General features: G+C 37.6%; 1 protein-coding gene across 5 annotated transcripts; it reads left to right on the forward strand.

The window, feature by feature from the left end:
- On the forward strand, nt 1-25,586 carry muc5ac (mucin 5AC, oligomeric mucus/gel-forming). Of its 5 annotated transcripts, none has more exons than XM_023955727.1 (39): nt 1-101; nt 201-267; nt 362-499; nt 607-771; nt 854-948; nt 1,060-1,186; nt 1,267-1,522; nt 2,346-2,395; nt 2,477-2,577; nt 2,668-2,819; nt 2,904-3,042; nt 3,109-3,213; nt 3,776-3,955; nt 4,039-4,278; nt 4,370-4,526; nt 6,637-6,765; nt 6,992-7,142; nt 7,275-7,318; nt 7,449-7,631; nt 7,731-12,936; nt 13,105-14,276; nt 17,074-17,306; nt 17,460-17,631; nt 17,740-17,984; nt 18,074-18,257; nt 18,854-19,055; nt 19,142-19,320; nt 19,404-19,473; nt 19,714-19,853; nt 19,941-19,972; nt 20,054-20,222; nt 21,303-21,407; nt 21,503-21,543; nt 21,639-21,761; nt 21,852-21,953; nt 22,049-22,177; nt 22,449-22,488; nt 24,433-24,556; nt 24,705-25,586. In XM_023955727.1, the coding sequence occupies exons 2-39, from the start codon at nt 264-266 to the stop codon at nt 25,363-25,365; spliced, it is 11,745 nt and encodes a 3,914-aa protein (XP_023811495.1). In that variant the 5' UTR covers nt 1-101; nt 201-263; the 3' UTR covers nt 25,366-25,586. The 5 variants fall into 5 exon arrangements, with proteins under 5 accessions (XP_023811495.1, XP_023811498.1, XP_023811496.1 ...); XM_023955730.1 differs by having other exon boundaries at nt 7,731-11,610; nt 11,782-14,276; XM_023955728.1 differs by having other exon boundaries at nt 7,731-10,287; nt 10,456-14,276.
- The last annotated feature ends 3 nt before the right edge of the window (nt 25,587-25,589 follow it).

The following is a 25,589-nucleotide window of genomic DNA, read 5'->3' on the forward strand; positions in this document are numbered from 1 at the left end:
CTAATGGCTATTTTACCATTCTTGGAGATTTGGTTAAATGTAAAAATTCTGACAAATCAACTTGCTTGTCTTCAGTCACCTTAAAGCATCTAAATCACACGGTAACCATTTACAAAGAGTAGTATTATTTCACACAATGACAGTTTTAAATCATCCAAATAGTGTGTTTTTACAAAGCAATCTCTTTTCTTAATATGCAGATTGACGTCAAAGACAACAAAGACGTTTTTTACAACAGCTTTTCCCCTAAACTTCCTCTTTTCATGGGTGCGTAAAGTGTTTAGTTTGCCTCATTTATGAAAACACATATAGTAAGGGTTTTGTGAAATTTATAAACACAATGCTTCTTCTTGCCTCACAGATGACATCGCAATCTTCAAACCATCGTCGTTCTTTATCATAATTCACACCAGCTTTGGGCTTGATATTGAAATTCAGCTTGTGCCTGTTATGCAGATCTACATCAAAGCAGATGTGTCCTTTAAAGAAAAACTCAAGGGTTTGATTTGACATTTTTACAAAAAAGATTGCCTGTTAATCTAAAGTACACATTATTTGTGTTGAAAATTTACAAACATATTTACTTAAATGGGTCATGCTTTTTAGGTCTTTGTGGAGATTTCAATGATGTTGAGGCTGATGACTTTAGAACCTCAAATGGAATAGTTGAGGGAACCGCAGTGACATTTGCCAACACATGGAAGGTCAAAGCAACATGTCCTGATGTGAAAGCTGTTCTAGAAGATCCCTGCGCTCTTAGCATCCTCAAAGGTGAATGTAGATATCATGGTTGCTCATTTTTAGCTTGAATATTAACAGTCCTCATGTAAACATGTATTCTCTTATCCCACAGAAAAATTTGCCAAAAACTGGTGCCTCCTTTTGTCAGACCCCACTGGAATGTTTTCCGCTTGTCATTCTAAGATCAACCCAGAAGACTATGAAAACGTAATGTTTGATTCTCTTATTTTTTCAATTTTTTGTTCTTGTGTTTATGTTTTTTTCTCATTCAGTTGAGTCTCAAACATATTTATCCCGTTTGTTTGTTTTTTGCGGCAGGCCTGTGTTTATGACACATGCGCCTGTGAAAACAGTGAAGACTGCATGTGTGCCGCCATCTCCTCCTACGTCCATGCATGCGCTGCTGAAGGCATTTCGTTTGATGGGTGGAGGAGCAACATGTGCTGTAAGTGTTATCCTGTCCACATATGGCAGGAGTTGTTCTTGATTTTTCTGTATTAACAAACTTTTTTTTTTTCTCAACAGCTAAATATACACAAGACTGCCCTTCCACCTTTGAGTATAAGTACAATATGACAGGCTGTGGTCACACCTGTCGTTCTCTCAGTCAGCCTGACTTGACATGTCCAATGCAGTTCACCTTGGTGGACGGCTGTGGCTGTGCTGAAGGAACCTATCTTGATGAAAGTGGAGTGTGTGTCTCAGCCTCACAGTGCTCCTGCTACATGGGCGACACTCCAGTACAACCTGGCCAGGTTGTCATGGTCAGTGGACAAAGTTGGTAAGTATATTAGAAAATATTTAACTATCTTCAAGCACTATTTTAGTTGTAGGAGAAGATGAAGTTTACCTATAAACTGTTAATCCAACCCATTTTATTATGACTAGTGCTTTTTCTTTGACCATTAGTGACCTTGAGAAACATAGTCCACAATACATTATAAAGATGCAGTAAATGTAATATGCCACAGTTCCACCCCTCATGAAACCTCAATGCAAATGTGTTCAAGTCCCAAAATTATAACAAGTCATAATAAATCATGCTTTTACTGATGAAAGTTCCAAAGAAATGTTACATTTGGATTACTAAGACAGTAGTAAATCTAAAAAATAGAACCTAATCAAAATAAGTACAAAATAACTCATAACTTTGTTGTCATATTGTGTTTCCAGCAGGAGTAAAACACCAGGAATGCAATTTGAAATTTAAATATAATCATAAAGACTGCAATACCTTTATATTTCCTTTTCTTTAACAAACTCTTGTCCCCCTTTTCTGTTTTGTGTGATTAAATCAATTTTCAAAGTAAAACTCTTAACTTTCTGTCATGCCGCTAGATCCTTCTTTTTTTGTCCTATGTGGCTTCTTGTACTTTTCCTTATTTCAGCTCCTTTAAAATAAGATAAAATGTAATACTATATGTAAGCCCACCAAAATGTCAACAACATTTTACCTGGAAATAACAAAATTTAGCTATTTTCAACACACATCCTTGCATGTAAATGAACAATTTCAGTAAATGTTGATTAATGTTGCAGTAGCTTTTTTGTTTAAACGCAGTTTTCAGACTTTACACTTATTTCTTTGTACTTTTTTTTGTTAGCACCTGCCATAGTGGGAAACTGAGCTGCATTGGACAGCACACAATTGAAAGTAAGTGCAAAAGAAATCAGTAAAACAAAAAAATTAACCACGACATTTGCATTCACCTTCTTATCACACTTTTGTCAACAGCTTGTTCTGATCCAATGGTTTTCTTCAACTGCTCAAGTGCAAGTACAGGAGAAAAAGGAGCAGAGTGTCAAAACACCTGCCTGACTCTGGACACGGAATGTGTAAGAATGACTTTCTGATTCACAGCTGGCAGTAAATATATTACATTCTTAGAAAAAATCTTCAATCATTAAATTTCATGTTATGCTTAGATGAGTACACAGTGCACTTCAGGCTGTGTATGCCCTGATGGCTTACTGTCAGACGGTAAAGGAGGTTGTGTAAAGGAGGATGATTGCCCCTGCTCGCACAATGGAGAATTGTACAACCCCGGACAAACAATAACTGTAAACTGCAACACCTGGTGAGTTCTGACATGCTTGGGTAATAATTAAGTTTTGGAAATTCAGCTGATACATCTTGCTGTCTGCTCAACTCCGAATGTTAGCACGTGCAAAAGCAGAAACTGGGAGTGCACAGAGAAAGACTGTACCAGCACCTGTACAATATATGGAGAGGGGCATTACATCACATTTGACCAAAAGAGGTTCACCTTCAATGGGGATTGTCGCTACATTTTTGCTCAGGTATCTTTATGTTTAGCTGTGAGTTGCAAGCCATGATTCTTGTGTGCTGACATCAGTGTGTTTTAGGATTACTGTGGGAATGACATGGACGGTACCTTCAGGGTTTTGACTGAGATGGTCTGCGCTGCGACTGAAAGTGTCTGCTCCACAGCTGTTAAGCTCTTCTTGGGGGTAAAGAATTTCAAAAAACAGTATTCATAATGGCTATCCAATACCAACTTCTCAAAATAAGGAATTTGTAAAAACTACTCTGATGAAAAGTGTGTTTTTGGTGTTTTTAACATGTTCTTATGACATTTTTCTGATAATAGAGGACATATATTAATAGACTTCAAATTGTGCTTCTGAATATTTCTTTAGTCAAATCATTGCAAATTAGAAGCAGATGAAAAAAATGCCACATGAAAGGGATTGTATTTGTTACATAGAAAATGCAATGGGTGGGCAACAAGCCTGCTCTGCTTCATTGTGATACAAAGATCAAAGATTGAAGTGGGTCTTTAATGAGAAATTAATATAAGGGCTATTTAATTTGCAAATTAGCCACAATAGCCGTAGTTAACATACTTTAATTCTTAAATTCCAATTTCAAGGATAAAACGAAACAACTAACGTCTCTGAATGTACTCGCATTTCCAGGAGTATTAGATGACCACATGAAATATTATTGGTTTTATTCAAAACATTTTTCTGAAAATATTTCATTGCAAATGACAATTTTTGCTTCTTATAGAATACAGAAATTATTCTGTCAGATGAAAGTGTCAAAGTTATAAAGCAAAAGGAAGGCTCTGACGTACTTTTTAAAGTGCACACCATGGGCTTGTATCTTGTCATTGAGGCAAAGAATGGTCTTGTTCTAATTTGGGATAAGAAGACAACACTTATGGTCAGACTGAGCTCAACATTTAAGGTGGGTACACCTACATACAGATTTGTCAAACACAAACTAACTTCAGTGTATTAACAAAGAAATCTAACTGTATATAATTTTAGAGAAAAGTGTGTGGTCTCTGTGGAAACTTTGATGGAAATATCAAGAACGATTTTACCACCCAACGAAAAGAAGTTGTCACGGATGCCACAGAGTTTGGAAACAGCTGGCGAGTGTCTACTGAATGTCCAAATGCGAACACAACAGAAAACGCCTGCAGTCTGTACTCGCACAAGAAAGCGTGGGCGCTAAAACACTGTGACATCATCAAAAGTGACGTGTTTGCTCTCTGCCATTCCAAGGTAAGATAATGACAAAAGCCCACATTTTTACTTGACGCTGTATTCTAGAATTCATGACCTACTTGTTGTGACACCTACTTCTTTCTTGTAGGTGGATCCCCAAAGCTATTATGATGCTTGTGTGAGAGACACATGTGCCTGCAATACAGGAGGAGACTGTGAATGTTTCTGCTCAACAGTTGCAGCCTACGCTGCAGCCTGCAATGAGTCTGGAGTCTGTGTAAAATGGAGAACTCCCACCATTTGCCGTATGTGTTTTCTCGATTCTTTCATTTTTCATGATTTACAACTAAAGTGATATTGTACATCCTACATTTTCAGATCGTAATATGTTTAGATCCAAGGCAATTTTATTCAATTTTATTATAAAAACATTACACTGAATAATCTGACTATATTATTTTATCACAAACTCTCTACTTTAAATAAAGTTTGAATCATTAACATTTGCTTTTACTTAAAAAAGTTTTCTAATTTTGGTAGTCTGCTGTTTTGCCACATTTAGGTTAATAATAGTAATAATAATAATAAGCAACTTTCTTTGAATAACACCTTTCAAGATAAAAATACAAAGTGCTTCTCAGTAAAACACGCTAAAACACAATAAAACATGGTTAAACACAGGAAAACACAGAATATAAAAAGAATGATAAAAAGGAATTTCAAAAAGATTTGTTTTTAGTTGCTTTTTAAAAGAAAACACTGAGTTTACAGATCTGAGGCTGAGAGGAAGGGAGTTCCAGAGGGATGAAGCCACTGCTGAAAAGGCTCTGTCATCTTTAGTCTTTAAGCGGGTTCAGTTAACAACCAGCAGACCCTGGTCACATGATTTCAGGGACCTGCTGGGGACGTACGGCTGCAAATATAGACCGGTGCTTGGTTCTTAAGAGCTGTGTATAAAACCAGGATTTAAAATGAACACGGAAACGGATGGGGAGCCAGTGCAGCTGGATTAATGATGGGGTGACGTGTTAAAACTTGGATGAATTAGTTAAAAGCCTCGCAGCAGCAGCGTTCTGCTCCGAGGCTTTTAAGATGCGTTCTGAGATGCATTCTGAAATTATGTTTTTTACACAAGCTTGAAATTTAGCTGCTACTCCTTTTTTTACTTTTGTCACACGACGATTGATCACCAGTGCAAACATTTTATTTTCATCTCAAAGCTTCTTTTTTTTTCCAATCAAAAATTACGTGTATTAAGACTTTTCTCTAATCAAATCAAACTTTATTTATATAGCACTTTTCCCATAAAAAACATACCACAAAGTGTTTTATATTAAAAAACAAAACAAAAATAATGTAAAAACAAGCACAAAAAAAATAAATAGAGCCCCCTCCCCAGACTGACATTCAACCCCCCACCCCTTTCACACCTCCTACCCCCCTAACTGATGGGGATAGTCAACAGGAAATAGGGTGAGCCCGATAAAGGGCTAATATTTGGAAACTTCCCTCTCTGTGAATAGCTGCATCAAAGACGGGGACCAGCCTCACCAAAGCTAAGTGGCGATGCAGGTTCCCATCTAGAGCTGCAGCGGCTGAACAGCAGCCAATCCAGGGGGAGAGGATCCAACAGAGGAAGCACCGGAAAAACCTTCAAATAAAAATGAGCATTAAAACGTAAACCTACTAATAAACGTGATAAATAATAAAACATTAAAATAAGGAATAATAAAATAATGTTTAATAATCTAGTGTAAATTCATAAAACAAGATAAAATTGATAAATAAATACAAAATAAAATAAACAAATAAAATTATAAAAGTAGTAAAAATTACCTAAAAGCCAGGTTAAAAAGGTGCATCTTGAGCCTTTTCTTAAAAACAACTATGCTTTCTGCGGCTCTCAGGTCCTCTGGCAGACTGTTCCATAAACAATGGCCATAATGCTGAAAGATACCTCTCCATAAGTTTTGTTTTATACCCCTTGAATGGTTAGAAGACCAGTGCCAGAGGATCTTAAGGTCCGCGAGGGTTCACATTTGTCTAAAAGATCTGATACATAAGAAGATGCAAGACCGTTAAGACATTTAAAAACTGTTAAAAGTATCTTAAAATCAATCCGGAAGCATATGGAGACCCAATAAAGGAATTTTAAAATTGGGGTGATATGAACCCACCTCCTGGTCTTGGTGCGAACCTGTACAGCAGAGTTCTGGAAAAGATGAACATTTTTAATGTTAGTTTTTGGAAGATCAGCAAGCAGGGCGTTACAATAATTAATTTTACTGATGATAAAAGCACACATTAGAATCTCCATTTTTCTAAATACATTAATTGACTAAAGGTGGTTAGGCTAAATTTCCAATCACTAAGAAAGAGAATGCTCAACTATGTTGATGTTTCCTGTTTCATTAGCTGTGTTCTGCGATTTCTACAACCCTGATGGAGAGTGTGAGTGGCATTATGCACCATGTGGAAGACCATGTATGAAGACCTGCAGAAATCCCTCAGGAACATGTTACAGTGAACTTCCACCATTAGAAGGTAAAATGCCTAGTAGATGAATGATGCATGAAATTTGAATATTGTAAAATATTTAACATTTGAAGTTGTGTGCCGCTATTGATAAAAGTAAAGGCCTTTAGGACAAGTTTATATATACTATAAATTTTCCTTTTGATAAGTATTTTACAAACAATTTCACAAGACTTTGTTTTTAACTTTATATTAATGTAGTGTTGATATTTATAAGTATGTTTGACTTTTTAAGGTTGTTATCCAAGTTGCCCCTCTGAAAGATCATATTTGGAAGAAGTTTCAATGAAGTGTGTGTCCAAAGAAGAATGTGGCTGCTATGATGATAAAGGGAAGCATTATAAAGATGGAGAGCTCATGCCTGCAAATGAAAATTGCTACAGTTGGTAAGACAAAAATACTTCTACACTTAGTGTAACAGTTCTTGGATTATGAATGAGACACAAAAGCAAAACATTTTGATGCTTTCATCAGAAATTAAAGATAAACTTAAATTTGCATGATTTTTCTTTTTTTAGTTATTGTTCTGTAACACAAACAGACTGTACCTATGATGTACACGGTAAGTAACATGATCAACATCTTTATTATGAACTTAATTTAATTATTGTCAAATTGCTAATATAATATATGACACATTTGAAAAACTATTTAGTTAAGAACTAAAAACTATTTTTGACTTATTCTTACAGCTTGCAAGTGTTTCTATAATAATATATATTTCAAGTATGGAGATGAAATTTATAATACACATGATGGAAATGGAACCTGCATCACTGCTGTTTGTGGAAAGAATGGAAATATTATTAGAGATTATACACCTTGTCAAACTTTACCAACACCATCAACAACAGTCTTTGTCTTTACCAGGAGCGGTAAGAACTATAGGGCGAAATGATTTTGTCATTATTTTTTTGAAAACCTATATTTTCATCATTATCTATTAAATTTTTATTTTGTTTTTTCTTTCACAGAAACAACAACAGAATTACCAAGTACAAAAAATAGTCATAAAACCTCTAGTATCACAACTGAAGCTGTCTCAACTATTTTAACTGTCACAGTACCAGGGTTTTCACAAATAACTAGAACAACAAAACAGCTATCATCCTCAATGCCACCATTCTCCACAGTCAAAGAAAAAACAACTGTAACAAAGCAAAAAGAACTAAATAGCATACAAACAACACAAAAAACCACATCAAAACCTATAACACCTTCAAGAGTCACTGAATCCACACCAGTCACAGTAAATCCCTTAAAAACAACAACAGCGAAAACCATGGTAGGCTCGTCTGCAGGAACTGTTAGCACAATTGCAACTATGCTGACAGAAAAACCTTTATTAACCACAGAATACCCAACAAAACCCATGACTGTTGGTGACTGCTTTGTTTGCAAGTGGTCAAGTTGGATAAATAATCAATACCCTGGCACTGCATCAACAGGTGGAGATCGTGAAATATTTGATAACATTAATGATCCAGCTATAGGTGCTTGTAAACAACCCATTGACATAGAATGTCGTGCTGAGCAATACAGAGATATACCTTTGAAAGACCTTGGTCAAAAGGTAACCTGTGACCTTAAACATGGACTAATTTGTAATAAGGAAGACCAGGGTGGGCCTAGATTTTGCCTTGATTATGAAATACGGGTAAAGTGTTGCCATTATATTTGCACAACAAACACAAAACAGACCTCATTAACACCACCCACAACATCAACAACATTGAGTCACTCAACCTCAACTAATGCAATCACAGGGAAAACAACTGAAGAACAAAAAACAGTACCCCACACAATATATATCTCTGAAACAACAGCAACATCCTCAACACCAAAAATGAGCACAAGTACAGTTGTTTTTGAAACAACAACCACAGGGCCCCCAAGCAAAATGACCACAACATCTGAAGAGAACACTGCAACAGCTAGTACACCATCTGTCATTACAGAAACTTCAGGGAAAACCACAACAAATCCCATATTTCCTGTTGAATCCAAAACACCAATAATTAGTACAACTACAGGTGTTTTTGAAACAACCACAGTGCCCCCAAGCGAAATAACCACACCTTTCGAAGTAAATACTGCAACAACTAGTACACCAACTGTCATTACAGTAACTACAGAGAAAACCACAACAAATCCCATATTTACTGTTAAATCCACAACAGAACAGCCCTCTGAAACTGCAGCAACATACACAATACCAATAATTAGTACAAATACAGTTGTTTTTGAAACAACAACCACAGGACCGCCAAGCAAAACGACCACAACATCTCAAGAAATCACTGCAAAACCTAGTACACCACCTCTCATTACAATAACTACAGAGAAAACCACAACAAATCCCATATTTACTGTTAAATCCACAACAGAACAGCCCTCTGAAACTGCAGCAACATACACAATACCAATAATTAGTACAAATACAGTTGTTTTTGAAACAACAACCACAGGACCGCCAAGCAAAACGACCACAACATCTCAAGAAATCACTGCAAAACCTAGTACACCACCTCTCATTACAATAACTACAGAGAAAACCACAACAAATCCCATGTTTACTGTTAAATCCACAATAGAACAGCCCTCTGAAACAATAGTAACATTCACAACACCAATAATTAGTACAAATAAAGTTGTTTTTGAAACAACAACCACAGGACCGCCAAGCAAAACGACCACAACATCTCAAGAAATCACTGCAAGACCTGGTACACCACCTCTCATTACAATAACTACAGAGAAAACCACAACAAATCCCATGTTTACTGTTAAATCCACAACAGAACAGCCCTCTGAAACAATAGTAACATTCACAACACCAATAATTAGTACAAATACAGTTGTTTTTGAAACAACTACCTCAGAACTCCCAACAACACCTATTACAACTATTGGTGACTGCTTTGTTTGCAAGTGGTCAAGTTGGATAAATAATCAATACCCTGGCACTGCATCAACAGGTGGAGATCGTGAAATATTTGATAACATTACTGATCCAGCTATAGGTGCTTGTAAACAACCCATTGACATAGAATGTCGTGCTGAGCAATACAGAGATATACCTTTGAAAGACCTTGGTCAAAAGGTAACCTGTGACCTTAAACATGGACTAATTTGTAATAAGGAAGACCAGGGTGGGCCTAGATTTTGCCTTGATTATGAAATACGGGTAAAGTGTTGCCATTATATTTGCACAACAAACACAAAACAGACCTCATTAACACCACCCACAACATCAACAACATTGAGTCACTCAACCTCAACTAATGCAATCACAGGGAAAACAACTGAAGAACAAAAAACAGTACCCCACACAATATATATCTCTGAAACAACAGCAACATCCTCAACACCAAAAATGAGCACAAGTACAGTTGTTTTTGAAACAACAACCACAGGGCCCCCAAGCAAAATGACCACAACATCTGAAGAGAACACTGCAACAGCTAGTACACCATCTGTCATTACAGAAACTTCAGGGAAAACCACAACAAATCCCATATTTCCTGTTGAATCCAAAACACCAATAATTAGTACAACTACAGGTGTTTTTGAAACAACCACAGTGCCCCCAAGCGAAATAACCACACCTTTCGAAGTAAATACTGCAACAACTAGTACACCAACTGTCATTACAGTAACTACAGAGAAAACCACAACAAATCCCATATTTACTGTTAAATCCACAACAGAACAGCCCTCTGAAACTGCAGCAACATACACAATACCAATAATTAGTACAAATACAGTTGTTTTTGAAACAACAACCACAGGACCGCCAAGCAAAACGACCACAACATCTCAAGAAATCACTGCAAAACCTAGTACACCACCTCTCATTACAATAACTACAGAGAAAACCACAACAAATCCCATGTTTACTGTTAAATCCACAATAGAACAGCCCTCTGAAACAATAGTAACATTCACAACACCAATAATTAGTACAAATACAGTTGTTTTTGAAACAACAACCACAGGACCGCCAAGCAAAACGACCACAACATCTCAAGAAATCACTGCAAGACCTGGTACACCACCTCTCATTACAATAACTACAGAGAAAACCACAACAAATCCCATGTTTACTGTTAAATCCACAACAGAACAGCCCTCTGAAACAATAGTAACATTCACAACACCAATAATTAGTACAAATACAGTTGTTTTTGAAACAACTACCTCAGAACTCCCAACAACACCTATTACAACTATTGGTGACTGCTTTGTTTGCAAGTGGTCAAGTTGGATAAATAATCAATACCCTGGCACTGCGTCAACAGGTGGAGATCGTGAAATATTTGATAACATTACTGATCCAGCTATAGGTGCTTGTAAACAACCCATTGACATAGAATGTCGTGCTGAGCAATACAGAGATATACCTTTGAAAGACCTTGGTCAAAAGGTAACCTGTGACCTTAAACATGGACTAATTTGTAATAAGGAAGACCAGGGTGGGCCTAGATTTTGCCTTGATTATGAAATACGGGTAAAGTGTTGCCATTATATTTGCACAACAAACACAAAACAGACCTCATTAACACCACCCACAACATCAACAACATTGAGTCACTCAACCTCAACTAATGCAATCACAGGGAAAACAACTGAAGAACAAAAAACAGTACCCCACACAATATATATCTCTGAAACAACAGCAACATCCTCAACACCAAAAATGAGCACAAGTACAGTTGTTTTTGAAACAACAACCACAGGGCCCCCAAGCAAAATGACCACAACATCTGAAGAGAACACTGCAACAGCTAGTACACCATCTGTCATTACAGAAACTTCAGGGAAAACCACAACAAATCCCATATTTCCTGTTGAATCCAAAACACCAATAATTAGTACAAATACAGTTGTTTTTGAAACAACAACCACAGGACCGCCAAGCAAAACGACCACAACATCTCAAGAAATCACTGCAAAACCTAGTACACCACCTCTCATTACAATAACTACAGAGAAAACCACAACAAATCCCATATTTACTGTTAAATCCACAACAGAACAGCCCTCTGAAACTGCAGCAACATACACAATACCAATAATTAGTACAAATACAGTTGTTTTTGAAACAACAACCACAGGACCGCCAAGCAAAACGACCACAACATCTCAAGAAATCACTGCAAAACCTAGTACACCACCTCTCATTACAATAACTACAGAGAAAACCACAACAAATCCCATGTTTACTGTTAAATCCACAATAGAACAGCCCTCTGAAACAATAGTAACATTCACAACACCAATAATTAGTACAAATACAGTTGTTTTTGAAACAACAACCACAGGACCGCCAAGCAAAACGACCACAACATCTCAAGAAATCACTGCAAGACCTGGTACACCACCTCTCATTACAATAACTACAGAGAAAACCACAACAAATCCCATGTTTACTGTTAAATCCACAACAGAACAGCCCTCTGAAACAATAGTAACATTCACAACACCAATAATTAGTACAAATACAGTTGTTTTTGAAACAACTACCTCAGAACTCCCAACAACACCTATTACAACTATTGGTGACTGCTTTGTTTGCAAGTGGTCAAGTTGGATAAATAATCAATACCCTGGCACTGCATCAACAGGTGGAGATCGTGAAATATTTGATAACATTACTGATCCAGCTATAGGTGCTTGTAAACAACCCATTGACATAGAATGTCGTGCTGAGCAATACAGAGATATACCTTTGAAAGACCTTGGTCAAAAGGTAACCTGTGACCTTAAACATGGACTAATTTGTAATAAGGAAGACCAGGGTGGGCCTAGATTTTGCCTTGATTATGAAATACGGGTAAAGTGTTGCCATTATATTTGCACAACAAACACAAAACAGACCTCATTAACACCACCCACAACATCAACAACATTGAGTCACTCAACCTCAACTAATGCAATCACAGGGAAAACAACTGAAGAACAAAAAACAGTACCCCACACAATATATATCTCTGAAACAACAGCAACATCCTCAACACCAAAAATGAGCACAAGTACAGTTGTTTTTGAAACAACAACCACAGGGCCCCCAAGCAAAATGACCACAACATCTGAAGAGAACACTGCAACAGCTAGTACACCATCTGTCATTACAGAAACTTCAGGGAAAACCACAACAAATCCCATATTTCCTGTTGAATCCAAAACACCAATAATTAGTACAACTACAGGTGTTTTTGAAACAACCACAGTGCCCCCAAGCGAAATAACCACACCTTTCGAAGTAAATACTGCAACAACTAGTACACCAACTGTCATTACAGTAACTACAGAGAAAACCACAACAAATCCCATATTTACTGTTAAATCCACAACAGAACAGCCCTCTGAAACTGCAGCAACATACACAATACCAATAATTAGTACAAATACAGTTGTTTTTGAAACAACAACCACAGGACCGCCAAGCAAAACGACCACAACATCTCAAGAAATCACTGCAAAACCTAGTACACCACCTCTCATTACAATAACTACAGAGAAAACCACAACAAATCCCATGTTTACTGTTAAATCCACAATAGAACAGCCCTCTGAAACAATAGTAACATTCACAACACCAATAATTAGTACAAATACAGTTGTTTTTGAAACAACAACCACAGGACCGCCAAGCAAAACGACCACAACATCTCAAGAAATCACTGCAAGACCTAGTACACCACCTCTCATTACAATAACTACAGAGAAAACCACAACAAATCCCATATTTACTGTTAAATCCACAACAGAACAGCCCTCTGAAACAATAGCAACATACACAATACCAATAATTAGTACAAATACAGTTGTTTTTGAAACAACAACCACAGGACCGCCAAGCAAAACGACCACAACATCTCAAGAAATCACTGCAAAACCTAGTACACCACCTCTCATTACAATAACTACAGAGAAAACCACAACAAATCCCATGTTTACTGTTAAATCCACAACAGAACAGCCCTCTGAAACAATAGCAACATTCACAACACCAATAATTAGTACAAATACAGTTGTTTTTGAAACAACAACCACAGGACCGCCAAGCAAAACGACCACAACATCTCAAGAAATCACTGCAAGACCTGGTACACCACCTCTCATTACAATAACTACAGAGAAAACCACAACAAATCCCATGTTTACTGTTAAATCCACAACAGAGCAGCCCTCTGAAACTGCAGCAACATCCACTGCACCAAAAGTTAGTGCAAATACAGTTGTTTTTGAAACAACAACCACAGGACCGCCAAGCAAAACGACCACAACATTTGAAGAAAACACTTCAACAACCAGAAGACCATCTGTCATCACAGTAACTACAGAGAAAACAACAATTCCCATATTTACTGTTAAAACCACGACAGAACAGGCTTCTGTAGCAACATCTACAGCACCAATAATTAGCACCAGTACAGTTGTACCTTCAGCATCTTCAACTCTTGGCAGAACCACGCCGTGTTCTTGCAAGTACTTGAACCAGACCTACTATCCAGGTAAGCAGTTTGACTCCTTTGAAGCTATTTTTGCTTATTATAACAAGACTTCTATTTATTTAGCTTTATTTGTTACTCCACATACTGACATTTGGACTAAATACTATATTTTCTGGAGTATATGTTGCTATGGAGTATAAGCTGCAGAAGCCAATAAATGCATGATAAAGAATAAAAACCATATATAAGTTGCCTTGAAGTATAAGTCGCATTTTTAAGAGAAAAGTCCAACATTTATGAGCGAATTTACCAAGCTTGGTGTAATGCCAGACCAGGTTCATGAGTCAAACTGGCGTCCGCTCTGTCTTTTGACATTTAATTCAATGTTTGTCCAAAAATATGTTCATAACCTATTAGACACTCCCATTGCGTGTGGAGATTTTACTGTCTGAAGTTTTTTGCCTTATCACTATATGGAGGCTTGTACTGTCTATCTCATTTATATAATGCACGGAAGATTTGGAGGATGTTGACAGATAAAGTTTATTTACACTGACCAAAAATATAAACGCAACACTTTTGTTATTGCTCCCATTTTTTATGGTATGAACTCAAAGATGTGAAACATTTTTCGCATACATAAAATAACCAGTTCTCTGAAATATTGTTCACAAATCTGTATAAATCTGTGATAGTGAGCACTTCTCCTTTGCCAAGACAATCCATCCCACCTCGCAGGTGTGCCATATCAAGATGCTGATTAGACAGCATGATTATTGCACAGGTGTGCCTTAGACTGGCCACAAGAAAAGGCCACTCTGAAATCTTCAGTTTTGTTTTATTGAGGGGGTCAGGGGACTCAGACAACCAGTCAGTATCTGGTGTGACCACCATTTGCCTCATGAAGTGCAACACATCTCCTTCGCATAGAGTTGATTACGTTGTCTATTGTGGCCTGTGGAATGTTGGTCCACTCTTCTTCAATGGCTGTGCGAAGTTGCTGGATATTGGCAGGAACTGGAAGACGCTGTCGTATACGCCGATCCGGAGCATCCCAAACATGCTCAATGGGTGACATGTCCAGTGAGTATGCTGGCCATGCAAGAACTGGGATGTTTTCAGCTTCCAAGAATTGTGTACAGATCCTTGCAACATGGGGCCGTGCATTATCATGCTGCAACATGAGGTGATGTTGTTGGATGTACGGCACAAGAATGGGCCCCAGGATCTCGTCACAGTATCTCTGTACATTTAAAATGCCATCAATGAAATGCACCTGTGTTCGTCTCCCTCTCCAACCTGCCAGACGCCATCGCATGTGAGCATTTGCCCAATCAAGTCGGTTACGACGACGAACTGGAGTGAGGTCGAGACCTCGATGAAGGCGACGAGCATGCAGATGAGCTTCCCTGAGAAGGTTTCTGACAGTTTGTGCAGAAATTCTGTGGTTATGCAAACCGATTGTTTCAGCAGCTGTCTGAGTGGCTGGTCTCAGACGATCTTGGAGGTGGACATGCTGGATGTGGAGGTCTTGGATGTGGTGGTTACACGTGGTCTCCGGTTGTGAGGCCGGTTGGATGTGCTGCGAAATTCTCGGAAACGCCTTTGGAGATGGCTTATGGTGGAGAAATGGACATTCAATTCCCTAGCAACAGCTCTGGTGGACATTTCTGCTATCAGCATGCCAATTGCACGCTCCCTCAAAACTTGGGACATCTGTGGCATTGTGCTGTGTGATACAACTTAAGATTTCAGAGTGGCCTTTTCTTGTGGCCAGTCTAAAGCACACATGTGCAATAATCATGCTGTCTAATCAGCATCTTGATATGGCACACCTGCGAGGTGGGATGGATTGTCTTGGCAAAGGAGAAGTGCTCACTATCACAGATTTAGACACATTTGTTAACAATAGTTCAGAGAACTGGTTATTTTGTGTATGTGGAAAATGTTTCACATCTTTGAGTTCATACCATAAAAAATGGGAGCAATAACAAAAGTGTTGCGTTTATATTTTTGGTCAGTGTATTTTGAAGAGCTCTACAAAAGCTTCTGTAATCACATCTCCTTGTCTGGGTTATTAATATCATTCAGTCTTTTTTTGTTACTGTGATCGTTACCTTCTACTGCATACTGCAGGAGCTGCATTTGAATGACGGTGTATATAGATGTTCTTCTATCTGTATGTGACCCAGTTTGATGAATGGTGTCCCGCGTCCAAGGAGAGAAAAAAAATAATAATCTCTCAATGCAACAAGAAAAACATCCTAACATTCAGGAGCAAAAAGGATCAGATTCCCCGCCATGTTTGTTTTTGGATGCCGCTTCTTCTTCTGCATTTTTCTTCTTCTTTTTCTAATAGCTTCCAGCAGCCTGTACATTGGTGTGTGTGTAATGCTGCTCCCCACAGGTGTTCAGTAGAATTCAGTCAAATCTTTTTATATAGACCAGTCCGAAATAATGACTGCTCGTCTAACTAATTCTTCTGTATTGCTGTTAGCAGCAAATACCAATACATGTGCCTACAATCCCCTCTAGTGGGTGTCAGTGGGAAACAATCGCTTGAGTGCAACCGGTTGTTACTGGGAAAATACCGAATATATGAGCCTATTCATGTTTTTAAAATTCACAAATAAGTCGATTCCTGATTATAGGTGACACCCCTGGCCACTCTAAGAAATAAACGTGACTTGTACTCCGGAAAATAAGATATTGTCATTGAGATAGTTATTAGATAATTCCGTATTTTCTTAAGAGCTGGATTTTATGGGCTTGTTTTTGGTTTTGCTTTTCCCTTTTAGGTGATATTTAAGCATTTTTTGATTTTACTCTTTTTTTATTTTGTCTTTCTAACACACAGATAGCCACATATACAACAAGACTGATAAAGGAGGCTGGTGCTTTATTGCACATTGCAGTTTGACATGTAAAATTGAATATATTTTCCAACCATGTAATGTTACAACCCCACCACGTCCCCCGACTTCACCAAGTTTTCCAATCAGCACCGCAAGCTCTTCCACACCAGTTCATGGTCGCACAACGACATCCAGAGTATCACTAGACTGCTTGTTCCTCAAACCACCCAGGAAGGTATACTTCAATTCTAAACTGTTTTCAAAAATGAGGATATAATATGTGGGTCTGTTTGAAAAAACTGTTTCATGTGTTCACTTGGGAAACTCAATTTCTAATTCTCTTACACCATCAAAAAAATTGCCTATTGTGCTTTTTTACTTTTCAAAGAATGGGGAATCCTGGAAGTCAGACAAATGCACCACAGAAAAATGCGAGAATGGCAAAGTCATCCTAAACCATGTACCATGTAAACAAGTAACTATTCCTGTTTGTGAAAATAACCAGCCACCGGTGAGGGTTTACGATGAAGGAGGTTGTTGTTTCCACTATGAATGCAGATGTAAGTTCCAAAAAATGATCTCAAGATTTTACATGGAATAGAACCTATATAAGTTTTTCTTTTTTAAATGTGCTTGCAACTTAATACAATATCATTTATTACTTATAGGTGTATGTTCTGGCTGGGGAGATCCTCATTATCAGACTTTTGATGGCGAATATTACAGCTTCCAGAAAAACTGCACCTATGTCTTAATCAAAGAGATAATACCACGACATAATTTTAAGATTCATATCGACAACGAAAACTGCAATCCCTCTGGAACTGTGACCTGTGCTAAAGCTTTGAACATTTTTTATAAAAATGATAATATAACTCTTACACAAAAGAGAGGACTAAAAACTGTAAACATGGTAAGTCTGACCACAGATAACTGAAGATTTTTTTTGTTGCTTTTTAATGTATTATTAATGTTTTGATGTTTCTTTGCAACAATCTTTAGGTTTTCATCAATGGTAAACAAGTGACTCCAGCCTACTCAACCAAAGATCTCATCATCACAAGCACTGCAATTGAACTTCTTTTGAAGATCCCTGAAATTGAAGCCGTTGTGACATTCAAAGGACTTTTATTCAGTGTCGAACTGCCATTTTCTCTTTTCTATGGAAACACAGAGGGACAATGTGGTAAATTATAACTTCTATTCCACACTTCCTGCTTGTAGATCAACTGACTGGTTTCCTGCTCAATACAGCATTGAAAGTTTCCCAAAAGACAGCTCCATGATGCAGCACGTAAAAATATTTGCAAATGTTTAACTTTTAACAACATTTTAAACTAGTAGAATTCAATTCATTCTGATTATTTTTGTAAATAAGTAAACTTTTCATAAAAAATGCCATCTGCAAGGTGGTCTCCATTTCTCTTTGTTAAAAAAATACTGTAGATTTAAGTCCATCAAACATTAAATCATGAATCAAACTATAACACTTCTTGACCCAACATCAGCTGCTGTTGCTGCTTGTTTCTGGCTGATTAAAGTCTGTTCACTGATGTTAGGAGTAATTACTTTGGTTTGGTTCAACATTTAATTCAAAGCCCACATTATGCATCACTATAAATTCCAGTTGCCTTGAACAATAGAATCCTGTGCCAACTTCCTATGTATACAAAAACAACAGTTTTCTATCAATGTTGGTGTTGCATAATAACATTTTTTAAAAATCTCAATGTGATTGTTTTTTCTGCTGACAAAACATTTTTGTCTCTTTTGTTTCATGAGGTACCTGCGATAATAACAGGAAAAATGACTGCAGATTACCTGATGGAAGTATTCACCCACTCTGCTCTGAGATGGCATTTGAGTGGCGTGTACCTGACAGCAGCAAGCCATATTGCAATGTGAAACCTCCTGTAGTTAATCCCCCTCCTGGACCAACTCCATCATCTTGCAAACCTGAAATCTGTGACATTTTAATGAGCAAGTAAGAATTTGACAAAAAATACAGTGAAATTATGAATTCAACAGAACATCTAAAGTGAAATGTTGTCTTCTAATTCATCTATAAAGGGTGTTTGAGGAATGCCACAAAAAAATTCCACCAAAAGCATTTTATGAGGCCTGTAAATTTGATGTTTGCCACATGTCAAATATCTCTGCGGGCTGTTCCAGCCTGGAGGCATATGCCCTGATGTGTGCTGAGATATCTGTTTGTGTGTCATGGAGGAAAGCTACAAATGGCAAATGTGGTAAGGGTTCTCTTTTGGAAACAAAGTTCTTTTATGCTGTATGCATTTATACAAAATTTTAAATAGAATTTCTTTTTGTGCAGAATACAAGTGTCCACAAAATAAAGTCTACAAGCCTTGTGGGCCAACTGTTGTACCCACCTGCAATGCAAGGTATTCAAACTCCTCAAATCCCATAGAAAAAAAGTAACATCAGCTTGTCAATTAGTGAGAACAGCGAGGAGCTTGAGTTTACTTAAATGCTTTTATTTCTGTGATAAGCTCCATTCACTGGGGTCTGCTCATATCTGATGTAGCGCTGTACCAAAAATTCGAGTTTATCAATGAAGTTGGATTTTTATTGAAGAAACAAGAGCAAATATTTTTCTATCTGTTAATGTTTATCTTGTTCAGATACAATGAAAAGTCCCTGCAGCAGTGCCAGGGGGAGGGGGATGACCAGAACACAGGTTGCACTCAATTCATGGAGGGATGTTTCTGCCCAGATGGAATGACTCTATTCAGTCCAACATCCGACATCTGTGTCTCTTCCTGTAAGAAATTCCTGCCATTCCCTTAAAAACCCATGAGATGTGCATTGTTAGAGTTTATTTTACAGGGAAATGTGTATGTTGTTGTAGGTTGCACTGGTCCTGATGGCCAGCCTAAGCAGGTGAGTTTCAGAGAATTCTAAAGTTTCAGTGAACCTTTTGTTAATTGTGCCAACGCTCACTGGCTTCTATGACTCCAACAGCTTGGTGAGAAGTGGCAGGTCGGTTGCAAGCAGTGTGTTTGTGACAGCAACACTCAAAGTGTTGAGTGTAGGCCTCTGGCGTGCCCGAATCAAGAACCGATAAAGTGCACAGAGGATGGTGAGGTGTTGGTAAATCGAACAGTTGACTGCTGTGAAAGACTGACATGCGGTGAGTGACTTTAGACTTTACGGCAACATATTTAACATGGAGCAAATATCAATACAACACTTGTTTTATCTTGGTTATATATTGTTGAGAAAACTAATACCAATTGGTTTACATAAAAAACTTTTTTTTTAAATGGTTGATTTAGCATTAATTTATTTAAACAATGCCCCCTAAATGATTTTAAATGTTAAGCCATAGGTCCAAAAAATAGTAAAAGTAAACTAACCACATACAAACTTTATGATATGAATCTGGTCTTTTTATGTGATCATTTACTTCAGGTAGTTTAGCCGAATGCAAATTCTTTCCCTACCCCTAAGGCTTCTACATACCCCTTTATTTAGCTCTCCAAGTGGAGAGTTATGGAAAAATAGTGTCTTCAAATTCAAGCGACACTACCACTTGATGACATCATGAATAGTCACCGGTGAGCTATGTGAGTACATAGCTGCCAGAGCTCTGAAAATACGTAGCAACGTTGATTTTTTATAACCGATGTCATATAAAAAATCATGCTAAAACAAAAAGTCATTTATTACATTAAATGTGCTTCAGAGCACCCCCACGTGCAGAAATGCTTTTCTCTTCCATGGCACAGCGCGATGCAGATCCTCCTCCCGCCTGAGGGATACTCAGCCCTAAGTCACCACAGATACCCATTAAAAAAACAAGTTTGAACACCACTACAGCTGCAAATGCCCTTACAATTGGAGGGGTAGGCAGAAGCCGTCGGGGTATGGGAAGAATTTGGATTCAACCTGAAATTCAGTCGATATTTGTTAGCCATTTTTTTCTTCAACGTTACTCAAACCGTGCAGCTTAGGAACATAAATGCCTGCATATTTGTAGTTACGGTATTTAGATTTTATCAGTGTCAAATGGGAATCCGTTTCAATGATGAGGCTTTAGTGATGACTCAAATGGAAATATCTTTGAATGATGTTTCAAAATTAAATCAAATATTAGGAGTGTATTTTCCATCATCTATCTTCGTGGAACGTCTGCTTTTAGATGTTTTTCAGAAATCTCTTCAGATATTGACTTATTTGCTCTCCCTTTGATGGACCTTTTATCCTGCAGAGTGTGATAAGAACAGCTGCTCTCCTCAAAGCCAAGAGTGTAAACTGGGATTTGAACTGAAGGTTCATGTCTCAAATGAAAGCTGCTGTCCTGTCTTCAGCTGTGGTAAGCTCTGTTAATGAATGACACGTAGCTATCTATCAATGAAGAACAAAACTCAACCCTATTGTTTTTGTGCTCCTTTACACTGTCGAGTAAAGTGCCAAAGGGTGTCTGTGTCTACAATGACACCGAGTACAAGGTAAGAAATTAGAGTTGGAGTTTTGATGTGAACATTTTTTTTTACAAAAGTTTCTAAATGAACTTGGCTGAGACTATATATGTTTTTTCATGTAGCCTGATAAAACGTTCTCCAAAAGCACATGTGAAATCTGCCACTGCACCGACATCCAGGATCCCAGCACCCAGCTGAACACCGTTGACTGTCATCAAAAGGAGTGCTCTGACTCATGCGATAAGGTATGTCTGCAGGATTACCCTATAGCTTAACTTCAATATAAATCCCTGTAAGAGTTTATAAACCATCTTAAATGATGTTCTTTCAAACAGGGCTTTGTGCACATGGATCAGCCTGGCCAATGCTGTGGATCCTGTATTCCAATTGGTTGTGTTTTTTATCCACCAGAAGGTTCTTCTCCTGTAGTTTTGGAGGTAAAGAAAGCATCATGATGATACTTTATTTCATTTTATTGTCAATTTTTCTTAGTTATATTTCTTCACTAACTGCATTTTTACACATTTGACAGCCTTCTGAGTCATGGTCCCCACCAAATGATAACTGTATCAAGTATGACTGCCAAAAGGTCAATGGAGACTTCATTGTTTCCAGAAACCAAACAACCTGTCCTGAATATGATCCCGACAACTGCATTCCAGTGAGTATAGTCAAAAACTCAAATAGGAAACACTGTATTTCTGTTAGCTTTCAACTTTTTAAAGATTCCTTTTGGTTGTCTTTTGACTAAGAATCACCATAATGGAGAAGAAAAGATAGGATATTTCTATTTATGAATACAAAATATACTTCCTTTGTTTTGCTTTCATGGTAAACAAAAACTAATTGCTCTGAAAAGAAAAAACTAGAATCGACTGTTTCATATACATTTTTGTCTAAAATAAGCTAAGTTTTTTTTATTTGTATTTCAGGGAACAGAGAAAACTGACGCAAATGGCTGCTGCAAAACTTGTAAGTGGATTCATTAAAAAAACTCAAACAGGATTCTGTATTGCTTCGGAAAACACCAATATATGTTGAACACCCAAAAAGTTTTCACACAAATTTAAAATGTTTTTTGCTTATTCATTTACTTTTGTGATGTGTAAGTCAGTTTAAGTTTGTATGGATGTGCCCAATATACTAATGTTTGATCCCTATTCCATATTTTAGATTGGATAAATCTATTGACATCTTATACATTTTGTCAATATGCAAAAAAATTCCCTTTCTGTCAACTTATAGCATCATGGAGGACAGATGTGCTACAGCTCTGTGACTGGTGTGAAATGGACAGATGGTACAGCACTGAGAAAAATTAGATGCCAACACAACCAGACATAGTAATCTCGTCTTGATCTATCAGAGATTCAGACAAAAACTGAATTCATAAAAACTACTGGGATGCTACAGACTAGCGATCTGTCCAGGGTGTCCCCTGTCTTCGTCCTCAAGTGGCCGGGAAAGGCCGGGACAGGCCCTTATTTCCCCGAAATGGAAAAAAAACGGATTAGAAGATGAATGAATGAATGAATGAATGAAACACTTCTGGGATCGAACTTAAAGGGCTTTACCATTGCAGTTCACTGCTGATGGGGAATGATTAGGATAGGGTCACAAAGGAGCCAACTTAAGTCAAGATAAGAAGAAAAGGGCTGAAAGTCTACTATCTTTAGTTGTCTGAGAATTAAAATATAAGAAAATAGTTTTCCTTTTAATGTTAAAGTTTTCCTGTTTAGTTTGAGTTCTTTTTTGATTTAGCAACATTTATGAGTAATGGGGTATAATGTACCTTTGTAAGAATAATCAGATTAATTGAAGTCACGGGGGAAAAAAGTAGAACAACTGCCCTGCATCCCAGCGCTTTAAAAGGTTTATTATAGGATGCAAAGGCCAGGAAGGATGTCTTCAGGAAAACAATTAGGATTTAGTGAAGGAGAACATGAAGCTTGATGCTGTAAAGACGTGAAAACTGGGTACAGGGTTAAATAGTGACCCATAATTTCCTGTGCTTTTAAAAGGAGCAGAAATGAAAACAGGAAAGCAGTACATTGAGATTTTGGAGTTTTAATAAAAGTACTACATTTTAAAACCAAGACACCAAGTTTTCAGAGTTTCTGTTCCCTTATAATCAAAGTATAAAACACACTTATGCAACAGCCTTTGTCACAGGATTATTAACAGGTTTTACTAGCTTTTCACCTCTCCAAATCAGTATCAGATGATTTTGCTTTGAAAGCGCTTTTAACACGTTCTTTGGCATTTTTCTCATGATGGAGGACATATATTAAGAAAATTAAGCTTAAACATGTGTTTCTGAGTATTTTTTGTTCAAATTGTTGTGAATAAGGAGGAGATGAAAAAATGCCATTGGAAAAAGGAAATAGGGACATAGTTACAGTCGGCGGACCACAAGCTCCCTCCTCTGCATCTACTTGCAGACCATGTACGTCTTTGTTTTTTCGTCTGAGCTGGGATCTGGATTAAAATTGTATGACTGGATAGCTGCTTGCCATTTTTATTGCACCTGTAATGTTAGGTTGGGGTTGTGAGGGGCTGTAAGCTAGTGGGAGAGAGTGTTAACAAAGAAATGACAGGATGTCAGGGAAGGCTTACACTACACCAGTAGTCCTGCCCACAACTCAAAGGCAAATTTCAAATGAACTACTGCCGCTCTGCAGATACTATGTTCTAGAAAACAACACTGGTATTTTAATTTTGTGTAATTACGGCATAATAATTAAAAGACCACTGGGAATGATTTTACAATGGATCAAAAGATAAGCAGAGTGGGACTCTAAACAGAAGCACAAAAGACTTACTGAACAACATGGCACAACTCTGAATCCCCAAAGGTCTCTGGAATGAAGAATCTTCTGCAGTTGTTTGGTCCTAGTAAAGATACTTTCTTCACAGGTACTCCTCGCTACAGCTGTCAGTTGAACAGGACCACCACCTTCCTGGTGAAAGGGAACTGCAAATCAATTGAACCAGTGGAGCTCACATCCTGTGAGGGATCCTGTGGAGCCTCCTGGTCAAAGTAAGACTAATGCCAATGTACTAAATATTTATGAAGTAATCAATTATATTTAATTTGCCAATTCTGTTTTAATATCAAGAGTAACTTAAAAAGGTGTATGGTTTATTTTGCTCTAAACACTGGATTTCTTTGTGTGTCTGGCGTGCAGGTATTCAGTGGAGGATGACATGATGATGCATTCTTGTTCCTGTTGTAAAGAACTGGCCACCAGTAATAAGACTGTGGAGATGATCTGTGCTGATGACAATAAGCAGAGTCACACCTACATTTTGGTGGAAGAGTGTGGCTGTGAAGATGGAGAATGTGAAGAGGAGGACGACATGTCAACAGAGGAGAATGAGGGGAAGGGAAAGAACAGAGAGTGGAAGAGGAAGAATAAATACAGGAAGAGAAATAATAAAAAGGAAGAGGGGAAGAATAAAGAGGGAAAGAGAAAGAATGATGTGGATGAGAGAAATAAAAAAGAGAGGAATGAAAAGAATGAGTGGGAGAGAGGGAATAAAGAGGGGAAGGAACAGAATAATGAGGGGGATGGAAGGAAGAAAGAAGTGAATGAAAAGAATGAGGAGCTGGGAAGGAAGAAAGAGGGAAAGGAAAACAATAATGAGGGGGAGGGAAGGAAGGAAGAGGTGAATGAAAAGGGGGAGGGAAGGAAGAAAGAGGTGAATGAAAAGAATGAGGAGATGGGAAAGAAGAAAGAGGGGAAGGAAAACAATAATGAAGGGGAGGGAAGGAGGAAAGAGGGGAAGGAAGAAAGAGGGCAAGAAGAAATAAGAAAGAAATCTAAGCACAATAATGACCATAATTAAAACCATATATCAGACCAAAAAACTCAGACTTTTGTGTCTAGCAACTCTACTCTTGCAAACAAAAAAGCACAACCGTGCTGGGTCTGATTTTATTTTAACTTCTCAAACCTGGATTCGGGGCTTTCTCTGTTTTGTTAAGTTTTTTTTTTTTTGTTGCATTTAAAAATGTAATGTTTCAAACTTTTCTCTACTATGTCATTAAAGAGCAAATCAAAAGAAAATCT

Source organism: Oryzias latipes, chromosome 6 (genome assembly GCF_002234675.1).
Source record: "Oryzias latipes chromosome 6, ASM223467v1".
NCBI lineage: Eukaryota > Metazoa > Chordata > Actinopteri > Beloniformes > Adrianichthyidae > Oryzias > Oryzias latipes.

What these genes read in the sequence shown, in the direction of transcription:
- muc5ac (XM_023955726.1), top strand. An exon ending in CTTTGTCTTTACCAGGAGCG is followed by an intron (nt 7,632 to 7,730) that starts GTAAGAACTATA and finishes TTTCTTTCACAG; the next exon opens with AAACAACAACAGAATTACCA. An exon ending in ATCCCGACAACTGCATTCCA is followed by an intron (nt 22,178 to 22,448) that starts GTGAGTATAGTC and finishes TTTGTATTTCAG; the next exon opens with GGAACAGAGAAAACTGACGC.